Consider the following 20437-nt stretch of genomic DNA (forward strand, 5'->3'; position numbering starts at 1 on the left):
AGAATACTTCCAATCGAGCGGAAAGAAGCCAGTGCGCAGAATAAAAGTATAAATATGGCTTAGAATCAGAATGAAAGAAGGAGGTGCTTGTTTGATGAGAGCATATGTGATGGAGTCGAATCCAGGTGCCGTACTGCGTTTGGTTGCTAAAATAGCCCTGATGTCATCTGGGTCTATAGCCTGAGTAAGTGGATTATCAGGTTCCAGAGTATGGTGGTCAGAAGGCTGTAGATGAGGAGCGGTCGGATCGGCGTGACGATTGATCGAAGTTTGAAGGCGGTGCGGTGTGTGCCCTCCAGAAAGAGGAGTGAAGACTTCTTGAAAAAATGTAGCAAAAATATTAGCCTTGTCGATGTCATTATTAAGAGCTTGTTGGTTGTGAATAAGAGGATAGGGTGTACGAGACGTTTTACCAGTAAGTTGGTTGAATTTACGCCAATATTTGCTGGGATGAGTTTCTGCAGTAAGAGTATTACACGTTAAAATCCACTGTCTTTTCTTGTATGCTACAATATAGTTGTGTGTTATTCGGAGATATTGGCGGTGTAAGCGCAGTGCCTCCAAGTTGCCACTGGTTCTATATTCACGATAAGCTCGACGTGAAGCAGAAATTAGTGCAAGATATCTTGGTGGCAAAATAGGTTTATGCGATTGTACATGAGTAGACGGAATAGAATGTTCCGCTGCTCCTTGAATTGCTGCAGTAAGGTCAGTGATAACATGATCAAGACTATTCTGCGAGGTAGGTATAGTGAGTGTGCTAATGGCGTCGTCTATTGTGGATCGGTATTGATCCCAATTAGCCTTATGATATAGATAAATTTTTCGAGCTGGTAAGTGATTTGACGACTTCACTGTACATTGCAGTTCTAGTTTAACAGGAACATGATCGCTGCCGATGGAATCTAGTACAGTAATGTTAATAAGATTAGAAAGAGAAGACGAAGTTATTACTACGTCAGGCATTGTGTTGCTAGCTGGCCTCGTAGGTTGTGGCAAGATGTGAAATTCTCCTGTAGTGGAAGTTTGTACAAAATCAAGAAATTGCTGTTTGTCGCGCTGTGTTCTACTATGGAAATTCAAGTCTGCCATGATAATATAATGCCGGGATTGCGTATCAATGAAACGAAAGAAATCATAGTTGATAATCTTTCCTGGCCGAACATAGATTGTGGCAAATGTGACTGTGCGACCCCGAAGGTAGAGAGTAGTTACATTGTATTCAGGCAGATTGAAAGTTTGAGGCATGGTAACAGTGCGGTATGATAGACGAGTGCTAATGCCGATAGCTGTACCGCCGTATAGACGGGGTCCGGACGGAGCATCATGACGTAGTAAGTTATATTTTGGTATGTAACACTGTAGATAAGGAGCCAGATAAGTTTCGTTGAGTGCGAAGGCTGAGATGTGTTCTTCCTGTAATAACTGCGTGAATAGTACTTGATGTGTCAATAGTGAGCGTATGTTCATAAATAAGAAGCTATACGCCATTATGAAAATACAAAAAATATTGCAAATGGAGCCTGCCATATTAAACGTAAACTTCGATAGGTTGGATTTGAAAATGAACTGTTGGTCCAGAATAGGTTGCATGGAGCTGAAGGTTAAACAGAAGTTTAGCTGCATGGATGATTTGGTTGAGAATGTGAGTGCGAAGAAACGGATGAATATTCTGTAGACTAATCGTGAGGAATCGGAGCAGATCTTCAACAGTAACAGGATGAAGTAAAGAGTTTGCAGGTGGAGTGGGACGGTCAGCAGACCTTATGGGTGCAACAAGTTCTGGTTTAGAAGGTTCCGGTTGTGGCTTAGCTTTACATCTGTAACTATATGTTGGATGCTTTTCAGGACACGCACTACACTGTGGTGGCGCCTTTTGATTGGGGCAATCCTTCGTAGCATGTTGTAATGAACAATAGCCACACTTATTATCATTAGTACACTCGGATGTGGGATGTGCATTATACAGTTGACATCTCTCGCATCTTAACGGAAGAGGAGGAGGTGTACGAGAAGGTTCTACTTTGTAACGTCTTCGATAAATGTAAGCTCCAGTAGTCAAAAGCTGGTCTATCAACTGTGGCTGATCGGTGAGAACCCGTACAAGATATGTTGCACCGTTAGCGTTCTTTATCCGGATACACCGCTTTACAGGAAATCCTTCCTGATGTAATTCCTCATAGATTTCCTCATCGGTGAGATCTGGTTCAACTCCTCGTATAACAACGGATAGCATTGGCAATCGCCTAGGAGGAGGAGGAGTTTTACGTGCACTTGGAGTTAGTGCGGAGATTTTAGCCTTTGGTCCAAAGATCTCAAATGTGGCTTTGTTTCGCACATGCGATACAAAATTTGAGTTGGTAGATTTTAGTATAATGCCTCTGCGAGTTTTAACGATTTCGCGTATCTCAGGACGAGGCACATATTTAATCAACTGCTGAAAAACTGCTCTAACGGTGTTATACTTTTGGTCATAATCTGTCAGCAGGAAGTTATATATTGGTTCTGGTTGGTGATGTGAGTGAGTTATCGACGGAATTAGATGATGCCCAATCCATGTTATTGCTCATACTTGGATCAATAATAGATGTAATTCGCTGTTTCTTCGGATCTATGGATTGCTCACCATCCGAGAGAGATCGAGAGCGAATGCGCTGCCCTTTAGTAATGCAGTCAGCGTAAGTAGCAGAAACAGTGGTAGTAAGTCCTGACCGTACCGTTCCGGTAACAATCCGGGGTTGAGTTTTCTGTCGACCGTTTGGCCCTATATTAGCTGGAGTTTGGTGACCGAGATGCGATGAGCCGGAAGCATTGCTAAGATCCGTCATGATACGTAGGGAACCTGGGGCCGAAGCCCAAATGAAGATGCAAACGAAAAGAAGGATGATAGATGAGATTCAAAAAGCAAGCGCCCTCCGAAAGTGAAAACTTTCGTCAATCCTCTAAGTGCTCTAATTGTGTTATGCTCGCAAGTACGTGTTGCAATACTTGGTCCTCGCTGACACCGTAAGAAACACAAGAGAGGCTAGGCTTCTTGGTTTAGTATGTAACGCCTTTTTTTTTTTTTTTTTTTTTTTTTAAGGTAAGGGATTAGGTTTATGAAATTTCTTTAATCATCTGTTTATTCCATCATATTTGGTTTCATATTAAAACAATCTAACCCCAGCCATTAGAGGGTTACGCCCTCTCGTTGGCGAAGGTTTTCAAAAAAACACGTTGGTGGTGCTAATACATATACATTAGGTGGTCTAAGTGCAGTGCAAAAACAAACAAGAAATTGAAAAAAAGGAAAAAAACGTAAAATTAGTCTGGAGAAATGAACAATATGTAATATAGTGCAAGGTATCATATTAATGGTGCAAATATATATAATTAAAGAATAAACGTAAATTGGATATATCATATATAAACAAGTATGATAATGATATGAAGTGCATTGACGTCACAATCACATTGGGAACATTAGTTGAGACACATGAAGGTTAGATCTTCTGTCTCGGGGCGACTCGAGACTGATGTAAGACGTAATGATAGCCCAATGTTAGTGATGAGTGAAGAACATGTGCTAAGATGGAAAAATATGAGGTAGATGATCTCTGACGATGTAAATGCCAAATATTGCTCTCTCTGCAGCGTCCAAATTTGTTGTCTGAACATAAAGTGTGGTGAGGATGTTGAGCGGTGAGTGCTGATATCGAAATGGAGCATCTGTACGGGCATCAACTCTTAACGTATCAAGATAGAGCGGATGAGCGTTTGTAACGCGGGATTGAATGTATCTTGTCCGAAGTGTAGCAAGATGTTCGAAAATAGTTGGAAAGTCTATATGTTCGTAGGTCATGTAATTTGGATATGGTAGTCGAATCCGATATGCCAGGCGAATAACATGGCGTTCCATAATTGCTAACTTCTCGTACAGTTGAGGTGAAGCATGACACCAGGCAATGTGACCAAATGTGAGAAGAGGTCGAAGAAAAACTTTGTATGTTTTTAGTAAGACATCCGCACTTAGTCCCCAGGTCGTGCCCGTAAGGCGGCGTAGAAGATTTAATCGACTTGATGCTTTTTGCGCCAGTTTCTTAAAGTGAGGTTTCCAGGTGAGTTTGGTATCGAATACCACACCAAGATATGTCGCAGAGGCGGTTGGTCGAAGAAAATGCCCGTCAACCGATACGCAAAGATTAGTAGGATTTCGGCGTACCTTAGTTCTACGTTTAGGTGCAAGGAAAACAAGGGCTTGTGTTTTCTCCGAATTTACAGTTAATTTCCACTTCCTGCACCAGATAAGAAAATTGTCGAGTGTCAATTGTAGGCTTCTGCTGATCTGAAGCATAGTTTTCCCAAGTGATAAAAATGCTGTGTCGTCAGCATATTGAAAAATATAGACATTAGGCGGTGGTCTAGGCATATCTGAGGCATACAAGATATATAATAATGGACTAAGTGCGGAGCCCTGAGGTACGCCTGTATGAGGAAAAATAGGTCTAGAGAGGGCACTTCCTATTGAAACATACGCTATTCGATTACTTAGAAAAGAGTAAATGAGACGGATGTAACAAGTGGGTAGTTGGAGTGACTGTAGTTTGCGCAGCAAGCCATAGTGCCATACCTTATCAAATGCTTTTTCTAAATCCATAAGGACTAGACATGATGGAAGAGCCTTATTGTACTGGTTAGTAAGGACAGTAGTTAGGCGTAGCAATTGGTCGTTAATAGAAAAGGTAGGCCTGAAACCTGCTTGATGTATTGGTAACAGATTGTGTTCATTAAGATAAACATGTAGTCTGTTGACGAGAATCTTTTCAAACAATTTACTGAAGACAGAAGTTAACTGAATGGGCCTGTAGGAAGAAACATCATGAATAGGCTTGTTTGGTTTATGAAACATGCACACCTTTGAGACTTTCCAATCTAGTGGATAATAACCGGTGTTGAGTATGAAATTATAAATAGATACTAGCAAAGAAATAAATAGAGGTGGAGATTCTTTCAGCATCCTATACGAGACACTATCAATTCCTGGTGCTGTGTTACGTTTCCGTCGGAGAGCGGAATGTAATTCGGGAGCAGTGATTGGTCTGGTAAGAGGATGATTAATGTCTGTTTGATGTGATGTAGAAGGTTGTAAAGAATGTATTCTTGAAATATCAATGCGTTCGCTCTGGCATGGAGACTCGGTTGGAGTGAAAACTGTTTGCAGTTGGTCTGCAAAAGCATTAGCTTTATCTGCATCTGAAAGAAGCGGAATGTTATTGACATGGAGCGGATATGTTGTAACAGTGTTTTTTCCCGTTAATTGATGAAATTTCTTCCAGTAGCGGGTAGGATGTGCCTCATCTCTCAGCTTATTGCACGCACTTATCCAGTGCCTCCGTTTATATGCAATAAGATAGTTTTTAACTGCCCGTTGCCATTGTCTGTGACACTGAAGATGGACCTCGTTTCCAGTACGATGATACTCTCGAATGTGCTGCCTTGCACGTTTTACCATGGCCAGATATTGAGGCGGTAACTTTGGTCTGTGTGGGTGGATTTTGTCCTCCGGAATGGATATTTGAGCAGTTGTAGTTAAGGTATCTGTAAGCCGTGAAATAGTGTGATACAATTCAGGTTCGGTACTTGGTGCTGTGAGAGGTCTGATGTCTTTTTCAATGATTGTTCTATATGTATTCCAATCAGCTTTATCATAACGTTTAACAGTCCTAAAAACTGGAGTAGTGTGACAAAGATGCCCCTTGTTCAGTGTTAGTTTTACTGGGCAATGATCACTACCAATTGTGTCAAGAACCTGTATTGTACAGTCACCGACTAGATTGAGTGATGTAATTACAACATCAGGTGTTGTTTGACTACTTGGCCGGGTATGACTAGGTAAGTCATGAATATGCAAATTTAACTGTTGAGTTATGTAGTTCCTAAAATGTTGTTTTTCCCGGTCGCTTCGACTATGGATATTGACATCAGCCATAATGACTACATTTCGAAAGTTTTGGGCAATATAATTGAAAAAGTCGAATGGGATTGGATGTCTCGGCCGAATATAAATTGTAGCAACATTTATGACGATGGAGGGAAAGTAAACGGAGAAAAGAAGATGTTCTGGGTGATTGATACAAGCCTGTAAGTGATATTGTCTAAATGGTAATTTTGGTGAGAAACCTATTGCAACTCCACCTTGAGCTCTGACAGCAGGTTCTCTATAGTCATGTCGGTGAAGGAGATAACCTGTTAGGCGTGCTGTGATATCAGGTTTGAGTGAAGTTTCATTGAGAGCAAAAATATCAATTTGTTCCTCGAGTAAAAGATGCTCTAAGAGGAGTTTGTGTTGCTGGAAAGATCGTATATTAATAAATAAGAAATTCATGACTACAAGCAATAACGACATAGATTTAAACAATAGTTTCAAGAGGATGTAACGCCTTAACCTTATAAGCCACCAATAGCACAAGTATTTAACAACTAACAGTGAGAATTTGTTTGGGTGATACTCTTCTCTATAAGCAAAGACGTAAAAGGATTTTGGTATTTGTACCGTAAAGCAACGTAAAACGCATTATGTTTCTTGAACACATTACAAAATTATTGTTATGAGTGTGTGAATTATTTGACGACAATTACATAACTAGTAGTGCTACCATCTAGTGTGGATATTTGTACTAGAAACATGTCACATAACATTTTATTCATTTAAATCTCAGAATATGCATAAACCTCCGTAAATAAACTTTCCTTCACATTTCTCTATTAATTTATGTAGAATCCATATTTTAATAACTGTTTTCCTATTCCTTCGGATGTATTCATACTTCTTAAAACTTTTCGTTCTTAAAATTGCAAATGGAGACCTTGCTGTTTGTACTTCTAGTAATGCAGTGTTACCAGTAAACAAGTTTCGGAGGGTTAAATTTGCCTTGTGTGAAAATCGGTTGATAACAACACAGTGTTTTAAATTAAATTAACCTTCTTGAATTGGTTACCTTCTTCTAACCTATTTTATAGGTTAATAGCAACCAAACACTGGATTGTTTCTACACATTTTCTAGTAACCTTTCTTGATTGATTACCGGCGACCTCGTAAAATTAACCTTTTTTGTCTCAGAAGGGTTGTTACAAATTATTCACTGGTTCTAGCAGCTAAATTGTCCATTAACCCCCACTAGGTTACCATTTATTTTTCTCAGTGTACTTCCGATATTTTGTTTTATCAAATACGCGATTTTGTTTTATTGATGATTTACAGCGCATATCCCTTTTTTACTCTTGTAATGTCTTGTAACGGTTTTAATGAAAGCTTTCCTTTTTATTTTCAGAACACAAGCGGGTAAATGTGAATTCTATAGTTAAAAGACTATTTCAAGTGTCAAGTATGTTAGACCAGAGACTGACTTACCGAAAGAAAGGAGACTTTATGGGCAAGGAAACCAAAAGGGATATTTATTTATATTTAAAGAAAGTATTTGCTGATCATCGAAAATTATTAACGATAATTGTTGATCTAACGGGTAAGAAGCCTAATGTTGATCTGCTTGAATTGTACATTTTCTTTACTCAAATTGAGCTCCTTAAGACAGAATTTTCTATCATTATTTGTACAGATACCAAATCCATCAGTAAATCTTTCGTCATATTTAAACTTGCTTTTCTGTATAGGGATCTGGAGGTAAAATATTTTAGAAACACACTTTCTACAGGGAGCATTCTCAACTCCGTTATCAACTCAATAGACACGCCGTTTACTTTTATAGTTCCAGAAGTATTCAACGCCAATAGTTATTTTCACTTCTATGAACAATTTAGAGTGTTATCTTCGAAACAGTCTTTCGGAGTAATAGGAGGAAGCATGCGTTTTCTAGATAACTGGACACTTAACTGTTACCAAAATGATATTTTAAAGGGAAATTTAAAATATTATGAGCATTACATGTCTTCGTATTATAGTTGTGTTTTCTGTGATTTTATGTTGGGCCCACTGATGGTGAAAACAGACGTTCTAAAGTTAATTCCATTCAGTGATACTCTTACTAAAAATCAAATCTTTTTTGACTGGTTCCTCAGATTAAAATTCTACCGCATATATGCATTAAATTGCCCACAAATTATGTATGATATTCCAAGCATTTCTCCATTGACTAACTTGGAAAGAGATTTCTGGAGTGATATAGCTCGTTTATGGGATGTTCAGAAAATAGATCTCTTCTCGGAACAACAAATCCAATTTTCGTGTCAAGAAATGAAAGTTAAATGTAATCCCAAAAAATGGATTAAGTACTACCATTTACCAGTGTGTTGTCGTGAAATAATACTTGATTTCCTTCAATTCTTCTTACATTTATGTGAAACAAATAATTTAACTGTTGCAGTAAACACAGGCACTTGCTTAATGGCAGTCAAGTTTCAGAGCTATTCGTCGTGGGATTTAGATGGTGATATATTTTTAAGATTGGAAGATTATAAAAAGTTCTGTTCCTTGTTACTTGAGTTTCACGAGAAAGGTGTAATTGTTAATTTTCCTCCGCTAGGCCAGAGAAGTAACGATATATACATGGTACTTTGGACGCCAGAAATTCCATGGGATATATATTTTCAAGAAAATACAACCCTATACACTATGCCATCTGATATTGCACATATAAATACAAAGGTTAAATTTATGAGCTTTTGGCTTGGAGCTGTAGGAAACCCAGGGTTATATCTTTACGACCTATATAGACATTATACTCAACACGCTCCAACTTGGCGCGTCCTGAATATTCCATTAAACAGTAGGTACCCTAAACATTCACCATGGATAACATGCCCAACGCCGTATCACCACGCTTGTCTTGATCAATATCCTATGGATGGAAGTGATATGGAGGTGATATGGAAGTGATATCCTTGTGCTATCACCAGTGATGTACATCTAGATTTTTACTTACAAGGGAAGCTATCTAACTCCTCGACGAGTGTCGCATTGAAATGTGCACAAGTGAAAGGACACGTTGAAAGATGAAAACATGCTTACTCCGATTATTCGCAACGTCATCGAATAGGAAATATAATATTTTTTTCTCCATAGCCCGTGCAAGTTATATACTCTGGTCATACATACCTTGGATAGGATATGAATCTGAAACACTGGAACTTGTTTTCGCACCAAGACAAATGTTGAAAACTCAAGATGATAATAGTTGATAGTGATTGTGATCTCTGGTACGTTATTGATGCAAATCGATGTCAAATGGAACACGATACGCGTGGTTTCAGCGTGTCCGTTTTCTCCCACCAGGTAAACGTGTTCGTTTGGAACTTACGATCGCGCATTGACATCGATTAGCATCAATAATGTACCAGAGATCACAATCACCATCAACTATTATCATCTTGAGTTTTCAACATTTGTCTTCGTGCGAAAACAAGTTCCAGTGTTTCAGATTCATATCCTATCCAAGGCATGTATGACCAGAGTACATAACTTGCAGGGGCTATGGAGAAAAATCATTATATTTCCTATTCGATGACGTTGTGAATCGTCGGAGTAAGCATGTTTTCATCTTTCAACATATTCTTCCACCTTTGCACGTTTCAATGCGATACTCCTTGAGGAGTTGGATAGCTTCCCTTGTTAGGTGTTTTCATTAGTTAAATTTAACCTGCGCTACTCAATTTCTCTTCTAAAACTATATTTAAATAGACGTGTAATTGTGAGATTATGCTGTACGTATAAAAATAATTCAATGAAGAGTTTTAATGTACAACCTGAATGTCAGAATGATAAGCAGTTGTGAAGTGAATGTTGAGTAATTTTGTGTAAACAATTGTAAAATCACTTTCAATGTATTAATTTTTACTTTGGTTTTATCTGTATCATTTAGTATTCGTAGTCTTATTTACTATTCGTTGCTGACAAGCAAAAATCTTTCCATTTAAAAGTGTTACTGTACATAAAGTTCTGATATGTATCTAGAAAACGTGTACGATATCCATAATAATACAATGTAGACGCTAACACAGTTAAGGAGTTGGCCAAAGATGAAGCACAAATAAAGAACTAAGATAATTGAAACTGTAGATCTTTTTGAAACTCGAGCTCAATAGGTGTACACATATTGATAGTGTTCAGCAGTATACAGATGCAAAGTTACAATTCATAAATATTTCTTGTATATGTGTGTGATTTGATTATACTTAAGTTTTATACATAAAATCTTAATTGGGATGCATTCGAGAAGTTTTGTAACTTAAACATAATCAACTCTCTGCCGTACTCCTAATAGAAGAGTTATACAACATTAATTAAGCCTGATAAATCTAGGCATGAATAAAAGATACAAGTCTCATTGTGTAATTAATTTAATGATTCTGATTGTTAATGTGATGTCGGTGAATTATTTACGTGATGTGACATACTTGGCAGTTGATAGATTTTTCTTAAGCACATACCTGCGTTTCTTATTAAAGTAATTGTCCCATAACACAGTCATTTCGAGCGCAATCTCAGCTCAAGCACTTAATAACTTGGAGATCCACAGAGATCTCTGTTGCTTGATGAAACTGTCACATTTTCCGAACTTTAACAAATATTATGATGTTCAGAATTCGAAGACAAGATTGATTCCAGTTTCAAAGCTACATCGAGACAGCTAACAATATAATATCTGGTAACACAATGCTATCCTGGAAGTATATTGAGGTTTTATACTATTATTTTTACAGAGGTTGTTACCCAAAATGCTCGTGGTTATGACGTAGAACCACGCGATCGAAAGAGTGACCCAGAAAATTGGGTTCATGTATTATACAAGACGGAACTTGGTTCATATAATGTAATCTGTCAACGGAAGATTTTCAAAATGAGGAAATTCATTGTGTAAGTCAAACTGTCTTCTGCACATAAAGCGAATTCGCAGATAAAATTACATAATAAATCTTAACATTTTATAATAGATTTTCTAAACTGAAATTATGTGAAGGAATCTTTTACTTGTTTGTTCATTTTCTTTGACAATTAATATTAAGACCTAAATTTGAAGTCAAAGTACAACAAAAATAAAAAGTTTATAAGTGGCCAGTTACATATGCTAAATTGTGTGCTCAAAGTATTGCTTTACATGTACGTAACATCAAGTATATCTACGACAGTATTTCTTATTTGAACAATATTATACAAAGTATACATTCTCCTAATGGGCAATATACATAATATATTCGTATACTCAGATACTTCGTGAAACGTTTGTAATCACGTGCTAATTTTTCTGTTTGGAATATGATAGATTTTTTTTAGCAATGTTGCTGAATCTGTATCAATATATATAAGTTTATTTAAAAAAAACACAAAAGGAAATTAGCTCTTCTTATACAAGGATTCAGGAATAAAACCTCAATATAAATAAACCCTCAATATATTGAAGTTCTTTCAAATTATTTATTGCATAATCGTGAAACATTAAATAAGGCTTAAATTTGGGTAAAATTTACTCTAGATGTACTTTGTTTTCGCATTAGGATTCAAAATTATTCACCTTTATTTAAGTTCGGGATGTACGTATATATTATATAAAATTCGTATATATTATCTAGAATTAGTTTTCTTAAACTCACCTTATTACAAACTCAAGATTTCTGTAAGCCTTATTTCCAATCCGATTCAGATTTGATTAACCAAAAGATTTGATCATATTGATACACGAAGATGAGTTTAAGTAATCAAATCTTTGCAGTTATATACTATTCATATTATATTCAAATTCCAAGTATTTTTATTTCTTACGTAAGACATTATACTACACTTCTTGATATTTAACGGTAGTTTGTTTATTTTGCATCTTTTAGAAAGTTAATGTAGTCTCTCTCTGAACATATCACGAGGTAAATCATCTGCATATAACAGCTTTTGTGACTACATCAGATAAATCATTAACAAATAACAAAAAACAGCAAAGTCCCTAAGTTTGATCTCTACGGAATACATTAATGAGCTACTAAATTCAGAAGTCAGGATACTTCTATATTACAAACAATGTCTGTTTTCGCGTAAATTTGACGACAGAAATTTATGTAGAATGTGTGAAAAATTGAAAGTTACAAGCTTGTTAAGATAAACATTATCATTTATGACATCCGTTTTAATGAAGACTGTATAAATTATGTACGAGGCGCATCCAGAAAGTAACTTTCCCACGCGTCCAACACTGAGAAAAAAAATTGTAGGTGGCGTACTTAAAAAGATAGGTTACATGCATAATTCCTGTAGTTTTTGGACTTAACGTACAGCAGACGTATAAGTGAAAATGCATGTTTTATAATACTTTCCGTATAAGTGTACCATCTATACATACTTTCCGTATGAAACAATATAAGTGGCCAGGATCTCACACACAAATGGACGTGTATATAACATATAGCTGACGAAGGTAACATAAGTATATGTATGTGATATACGGAAAACTGTTAGATGTCAGACATCCTGCAACGGCATGATGTAACATCTAAGGGCAGTGCCTTTATGTAGCATACGGATAACGTATGCTCCGTACTGATTTCTGTAGTAAGCAAGAGGATACCGTATATTTGTACAATATACCGCTGTCCGGAGAACGGATTTTTCTCTGTGTATAGCTAGGAAACCGTATGTTGCCCGAAGCGAATGCGTGACGTAAGAGAGTAAGTTCCTAACATGTCACATGCGCCAGCGGAACTTCCCTAGTGTTGTCAGTAGCATCGTGGCAGTGGTTGAAGATGGACGTTCCTATTCCAGCTCCCGCAGCGTGTGAAGTGAGGATAAAGTTTTTGCATGGACAGGGCATAGTACCGATTGAAATCCATCGTCAGCTGTGCCAGATCTATGAGCTTAATGTCATAAACAAGCAGATGATGCGCTGCTGGGTAGACAATTTACATGAGAGGAGCGCAATGGAAGGCCAACTGTCATCATAGACGATCTTGTTCGGGAACGCATCATGCAGAATCGTCGCTTCAGAATAACGGACCTCAGCGGTCAGTTCTCTCAGACTTCCCGCTTCTTATTGCACACCAAGGTCACGGAGCACCTGTTGTTCAACCAGTTGTGTGCCAGGTGGGTGCCGAAGCAACTGACTCCTGAACACAAAGCAAGGCGCATGGGGTCAGCATTGACATTTTTGAAACGATACTACGATGAGGGAGAAGAGTTTCCGGACCTGACCATCACAGGGGATGAAACGTGGGTTACTTACAGGACTCATGTTCAGGTGTCCAGGTTGGAAGACTGTCAGCATTTGTAACAGAGATTTATGTTTCAACTGCATTTTCAAAGGTTGTTCTGAGAGAGAATAATTTCGTCCATCGATAAATATGAAACTGTAATACAACTTGTTTCTGTCTACAAGCAGGGGCAAAAGCGAAGGGGAATGCGGGGGGACACCGTCACCCAACTCCAAAAGATATAGTATACGGCGTCTTCCCAGTTCATAAAAAAATACAATGGGCAAAGATAAGCAGGGGAATGGCATGACGTCATGCCGCTACCTACCGTCCCCCTACCTTTTCTACTTTTACCCCTGTCTACAAGCATGTGCTAAATAAAATTGGAGATTCTACATTCATTTCGCAGCGCGTTCAAATAGTCTTGTTTGATGTACACTCTGTTTCAAAAAGAATATACGCATTTCGAATGCATATATTTATTAAACTTTAAGACATACGAATATGAAATTTTACACACATATTTACGAACCTCTCAAGTTCAAATTACAGTTCAAAATTCAAATTACAGATGTTCAATATGTCCTTCATCAGCGACACGAACAATATCACATCGATACTCAAATTCCTCCCATACTCGGGCAAGTATGTCCTGCGTCACTGATGTTATGGCAGTACGGATCCGGTTCTTCAACTCTTCCAGGTTCTGTGGAAGTGGTGGTATATAAACGTTGTCTTTAACGAAACCCCACAGAAGGAAGTCACAGGGTTGCAAATCCGGTGACCATGGGACCAGCTGAGACTGCTAAGTCGCCAGCTCCTTGACGACCAATCCAAGGGTTCGGTAGAGCTTCATTCAGATATTCTCGCACTTGGCGACTCCAGTGACGGAGTGCCCCGTCTTGTTGAAAAATGAAATTGTCTTCGTGCAGCCTCGGAAACAACCAGTTTTGTAACATAATGAGATACTCCTCACTGTTAACCGTGTTTCCATTAATCACGGAATTGTACTTCGCAAACTCAAGAACACAAAATGATTTCTGCTACGGAGTAGCCATTGTAAACATATGACGGTTACCAAGCAAAACATAATACAACTTACATCTAGCGGCTATTAATATAAACTAGGCTATGTGTTCGTTTCTCCAATAGCCGATCCGAGGCGCAGCGATCGATAGTTTGGACAAAATAATTCTTCGTAATACGTATATTCTTTTTGAAACAGGGTGTATATTAATCCCATGCACCTTTTTTAAGTTTTTAAGAAAGATTTTTTATCACTAACAATTAATATGCAATTTAACGGATTTGATATTGAGTTTTGATACCAATTCTATGTACTCGACCAGCATCCGTTAATCCTCTTTGAAACCCAGCAGGTAACAATTCAGTCAAGTTTTTCTTTGCATCACTGCAGCAGTCGCTGGCACTTTCTAAATCCCATAAAACATGGGATTTCACTTTCAAAAACAATTTTGCAAATCACAATCAAATTTTGAAGATAAGCGGTGCATTAAGGGTCTTCACTACAGCGAAATTAAACTACCGCTAATTTTAGAGTTTTTCTGTAATATCTTCAAAACAAATAAAAATATTCGAAAAGCAGAAACGTAGTGAACTAGACAATACGATTTTGCATGTGTTACCTTTATCACAATTCAACTATCTGCTTTTGATTTGCAAATGGAGATAGATTTAGCAATTGTTTGTGGGTTTTGTAAATAGCTGCATTCCAAAAGCAGACAAGTGAATTGTGGTAAGGGTATCACATGCAAAATCATATTGTCTAGTTCACTACGTTTCGGCTTTTCGAATATTTTTACTTGTTTTGTAGATATTACAGAAAAACTCTAAAATTAGCGATAGTTTAATTTCGCTGTAGTGAAGAGCCTTGACGATCACTTACTTCAGTTTTCGTTTGTACAAGTTCACTTTCAACGGGACACACATAACCAATCATTTTAAATATTCTCTCAGACCTACCTTTCTTAACATAATAACGTCTTATTAGAAAAACAAAAGAAACATAAGGTTTACTTCATTTCTACAATGACACTCTTTTGCGAATTTAGAAGCTTTGGGTTTAACTTCACCCCTACGGTTACCAACAATGTCGCAATCACGATGGCATTTTTCGATTTCTTAGCATATTCAGCTAAAACTTTCTTTCACCCTTCATAGCAGTGTTGCCAACAACCTCTGAAGAAAAAAGGCTAGATGACCTTCAGAAATAAGCTTTTTCACACAAAAAATGGCTAGATTTTACACTACTAACATATAACCCACATTTTAGATTTTAAACACCATTTTTGTGTGTAGGATTATAAGTGAGTTATAGTAAAATTTGAAATGTTGAATTTTATTCGATGAAGACTAACAAGAAACATAGATGACTTTAAATTAGAATAAAATCCATCAACAACTCATCTGATTTGTGAAAGTCTACAGTCATATTATCAGTTGAATTGAAATAAATTATCGATGACGTCGCCGCTAGCCGAGGCACTGGAACTGGATGCACCATCGTTAGATTGTGGATTGATTGTGATTGTGTAGACTGTCATTGTCCCCATTTTCAGCAACACTTCTTTTGGCAAATCTTAATCCTTACAAACACTTCTTATTTCTCTGTACACCCACATGAATCATTATGATTGCATTGAGAGTTTTCAAGCTAATTAGATATCCTATTTATTTCCTTTAATAAACAAAAACAATTTCTGTGGCTTGAAGAACCGAATAGTTTACTAAATTTGTATTAGAAAATTTTCATTCTAGCAATGAAATGCGAAAATTAAAATAATTAAAAAGTAGCAAACGAGGACGTTATCGGTGCGACGTTAATATTGTTTTTGAGACAGTAAGTATAGTTAAGTAGTATAGTTCAGTTTGCCTCTCCAAATAGGCTAGTTTTAGCCAAAAATAGGCTAAATCGGCATCACTTCTTCATAACTACTGTTCAGTTCTAGCTCTCCAGACGCACAGCAAGACACTCATTCCCCAGTTTATTGTACTTCATAGGGAACAACTCTCATTCAGTTTTCAAACAGTATTTTCACGATTAGCTTTACCGGAGTTTGAGTCCGACTGGAGTCGAACTTCGGTTCAGCTGAAAACGCTACAGATGCGAGGATTTGTACGCTGGGTCGCTTGAATATTACTCCCCCTCCTACTTCACTCCTAGACCAACCCCTCTCCGGACGGATTCCAGGGCTTTGGAGAAAGGCAAGTCTTAAAAGTGGAATAAAAAAATTGCGAGCGCAAAAAAAAAAAATGCTTTGCTCCGATCTTCTTTCATATCACATGCTGCATAGCTGAAAAAGGAAAATGTTTCTCTAATTTTTGACTTTTAGGGAAGAGCTGCACTGGCTTTTATTGTGCTGTATAATTTATACAAAAAGGAAAATGGATAGACAGAAAAATGATTAGAAATTAATTAACGAAGAATATTGCCAAGTTACTTATATAAAAAAAATAATGTTTTAAGTGAATGTCAGTTCAGCTAGATCCCTATGTAACAATACTCAAAGCTTTGTTATTCTGCCTAAATTGAGATTAAAGGTAATCTGAACTTGATTGAATAGAAAAGATAACACTGAATTTGGATAACATTGATAGAATTTTTAATTTAAATAAGAAAAATAGCAACAGGTAACAACATCTGATGAAAACATTTGCATTTAAAAAAATGACACTTATTCCATTGAACTTTTACTGTAAAGGTTATCAATTTTAAAAAAATACTACAATAACTTTCTAAATTTTGAATGTCTGCAAAATTACATAATGCTGATATGTAACATTAATACAAACGGTATTTTAAACCACATTACGATGCTTTAATTAAAATGCAAGTTTGTAACATGATTTTAAATTACAAGTTAATTATCATATTTCATTTGATAAATTTGAATAGTTTCCCTATCATATACCAATTACTTGCATTGACAATACCAGAATCGAATCTATGTTTGATTGGTTTGATCAGTTACTTAAATGACTTTTAGAAAACTTTTAGAAAAGTATAGAAGAATAGCAAGATAGAATATTGCTTAATGAAAATTTAAGATTATAGGGGGTCATGACCTTTAATTTTGAGTTACTTGAAAGAAGATTGACAAGGAAAATGAAGTATAGTGAATGATATATTTTTAGAGTATATAAAATTCAATTTCATAATTTGCTTTATATTTCTGAAAGCAAACTAATAATACTAGTTAATACTAATACGAAAATACCATAGTTGTATTCACACACTTGACATAGATGATTCACACTTGACATAAACATACATTACTATAAATCAATACACAGGAAATTAAATCACAAATCTACTTCTAGAGATCGATCTTTCTTGGCCAATATTTATACTCTACATTACTTTAGGTCGTCGACGCCTAGTTTACCCAACAACTACCTACAGAAAGACTAAAGTTAAATATGACTTTACAATTAAACGTAATACTTTATGTTCGCTTACATACATTTCATCATACGTATTCCATTTTCTTTATGTCATACAGTAACCAAGAATCATCTGTAATACTTTCTTTCCAACATAATGGAAATGTATTGGTAGTCTATCAATAACAAAACAAATATTTCTTGTTAAAAAAAATCTATTCCTGTCCCTTGAGAAACCTTTTTTTTTCTTAGCGAACTAAATAACTTAATAGTAATCGATTATATTCTGATGTTATTATTTAAAATAATTTATGATGATTTAACTGCACTTGAAACTTTTCATAATTCACTTCAGGATTCTCTCTAAAACACACACACACACAAAAAAAGTATATTGCAAATTAGTTTATCACTGCATGATCAAACTATAAACTTTTAAAAAAGTGAGTAGCGTTTCTGGGAAGTTTGCCACTAAAAATCCCTCAAACATTTATGTTCTTTTGTCACTTCAATCGCGGGCAAATGACTGTTGAGTCAGTAGTAGTCAACATCTGAATAAATGTGCCAAGAAAAAAAGGGTAATGTAAAAATAACAACAGAGTCTCATTACAATAATCTGGACACTTCCAAACTGACCCATATAATACGAATGGTTTGGCGTCCCTTTGGGCGTCTTGTAGTATTCGTGCCAAGAAAGGTTAATATGAATGCAAAGCCAATGTAAAGCATGTCTAGATCCTACCTTGTGTTTTAATTTCACACGACACGTAGAATCCTCATGTCCCACTTGGAGTCCGGAGTTAAAGCATCCAGCTGGACCTTGCCCTCGCTTTGCGGAGAAGACACAGAGTACCATCTTACACTCACATAAACTGTCCATTTTAATATGAGAGAGAGTTCGAGTTATGCAGGAACTTGGTATATCAGCACCTTCGTTGCTACGACACTAACTATGAGTATTTATTTTCTGAACATATTTGTATAATAACGATGAATAAAAATATACATATGTGTGCAAAGACGTTGTGAAGAAATCGTTATTTCTTGTGTTCTCGCTGCAAGCTTCCTGTAGCAACTGATTTAATTTTTAAAATTTTGTCTTTCTCTCTCTTCTGTTAATTTTTGAATTTTCTTCTCTCTGTGTGTGGGTGTGTTTGTGTGTCCGTTAAAATGGTTGGTTTCTCCGCCACCCGAGAACAATAAATTAGCATGGTGACAGCAAGGGTCCTCGGATGACCACTGCTCTGGTTCTTAAAGATATTTTCTTCTCTGTTCAGACTCCAAACAGAACACGAGAAAAAAAATACATACAAAGTGAAACAAAAATAAAAATAAAAATTTTATTTAATAATACATACACAATTGTGAGAGGTGACGACTGTCATAATTACCCCTCTCCTAAGATGAAGCACGAGATGAAGTGAAACGGAAGATCTGCTTCATCTCAACGGAGTCTGTAAATGACAATGAGTCACCGACTACAACTGTTGCAGAAATGTTTTTCATGAAAATCCTGGCTCTGATGTTGCTTCAACCATTTTTCGTTTAAGTGTTAGCAGAGAACTTCTTTCTGTCAAAGCGTAACATATTGTAGGGTTTCGAGTCCGATCACAGTTTGACGAGCCGCCAGAGTGCTATTTATGTTCGCTTCATCTTGCGTATTTTTGGCGCCTTTGTATACATATAAATATATCGCAACAAATTATTATTATTATTTTTTTTACGCAACTTTAACATTTTGAATGCAAGGTCATTGGCTCTTTACTATTTACCCATTAATGTATCATATATTGTTTTGGTTCTTTAGAGATGCGTCCTGGTATGTCCGGAGGGTGCTATTGGAGTTTTTGTTGTTCTCTTTGCGAGGTTAACTTCTTCATTGATATTTTAGCTTATAACTCTTGTCATGCTGTACTAATCTTACATGATCCACTTGGACTTCATCTATACGAACAATTAATAAAATACGAGAACATCTATCTTCTACCATACTGGGTAGGAATAAACTTAAAATATTGGTGGACCCTGAGGAAGTTCGCTGCTGCAAGCGAGTTTGAACTCTTAGCTCGGCGCGTTAAGTCCTGCAGGAAGTCTACACCTCAAATACGAAGGAAGGTTGCGTTGAGCATCTTAACAAGTGCCTCTAATGCAAGTTCTACTTCGGAGCTCATTCGGGACCGTAGTACAACCGAGTGCTCTAACTTTCATTTTTCTCAAGTCAACAAGTGTCATATTCATTGCCAGCCACAATGCGTGGTCATTCACACGCGTAATAACCTTCTTTTTAAATTCTCCTCCGTCGTCAGTATCGCATCTCTCCGTTTCCAGATTGCTTTCTTCAATTATTTTCAAACTCAGTTTTTAAGCCTGAATTACGTGTTTTCTTCTTTTTCTTCTTTCTCTTCCTTGTGAGAGGAATGTTGCGGTGATATGTATTTTAACTTTGGGAGGGCGCGCTGTTTCTGTTACCAGAAGAGCGCTGCTCACCTCGACCAGGTAGTTTTTTTTTATATGGTTTCTCCTATTTTTTTTTAAATCGATCTACATTATTATGAATTTTCTCTTCCTGGCGCAAGTTTCTCATATGACAAGTAGCGGCATATTCCTTTGGCACTCTGTTTGATCGTAAACTCGAACCCTGGAGTCACAGGCATCTAATAATTTACATGGCTTTGGTCATCATCGGAGATCCGGCCGTCTTCGCCTCTGTCAGGTGGTGCTTCCTGTCTGGAAATCTCTCTGACATGTACTTGTCTCCCTCTTCGCGTGTACACTGATTCATCGGTGGAAGTTGGTCTCACGACCATATTGTTGTCTAATTTTTCCAGAAACTTAATGCGTATGTGTTTCTTTCGCACTCTTTTTCTAT

General features: G+C 36.9%; 1 protein-coding gene across 1 annotated transcript in view; it reads left to right on the plus strand.

The window, feature by feature from the left end:
- Positions 1 to 8952, plus strand: part of LOC145665926 (uncharacterized) — a 62954-nt gene extending 54002 nt beyond the window's left edge. Inside the window, exon 3 of the mRNA XM_081733032.1 lies at positions 7311 to 8952. Within this exon, the coding sequence (XP_081589158.1) occupies positions 7311 to 8872 (1562 nt within the window). The 3' untranslated portion in view covers positions 8873 to 8952. The remainder of the gene's footprint in view (positions 1 to 7310) is intronic.
- Positions 8953 to 20437: the final 11485 nt, after the last annotated feature.

This window comes from Thermobia domestica, chromosome 1 (genome assembly GCF_964235325.1).
Source record: "Thermobia domestica chromosome 1, izTheDome1.hap1.1, whole genome shotgun sequence".
NCBI lineage: Eukaryota > Metazoa > Arthropoda > Insecta > Zygentoma > Lepismatidae > Thermobia > Thermobia domestica.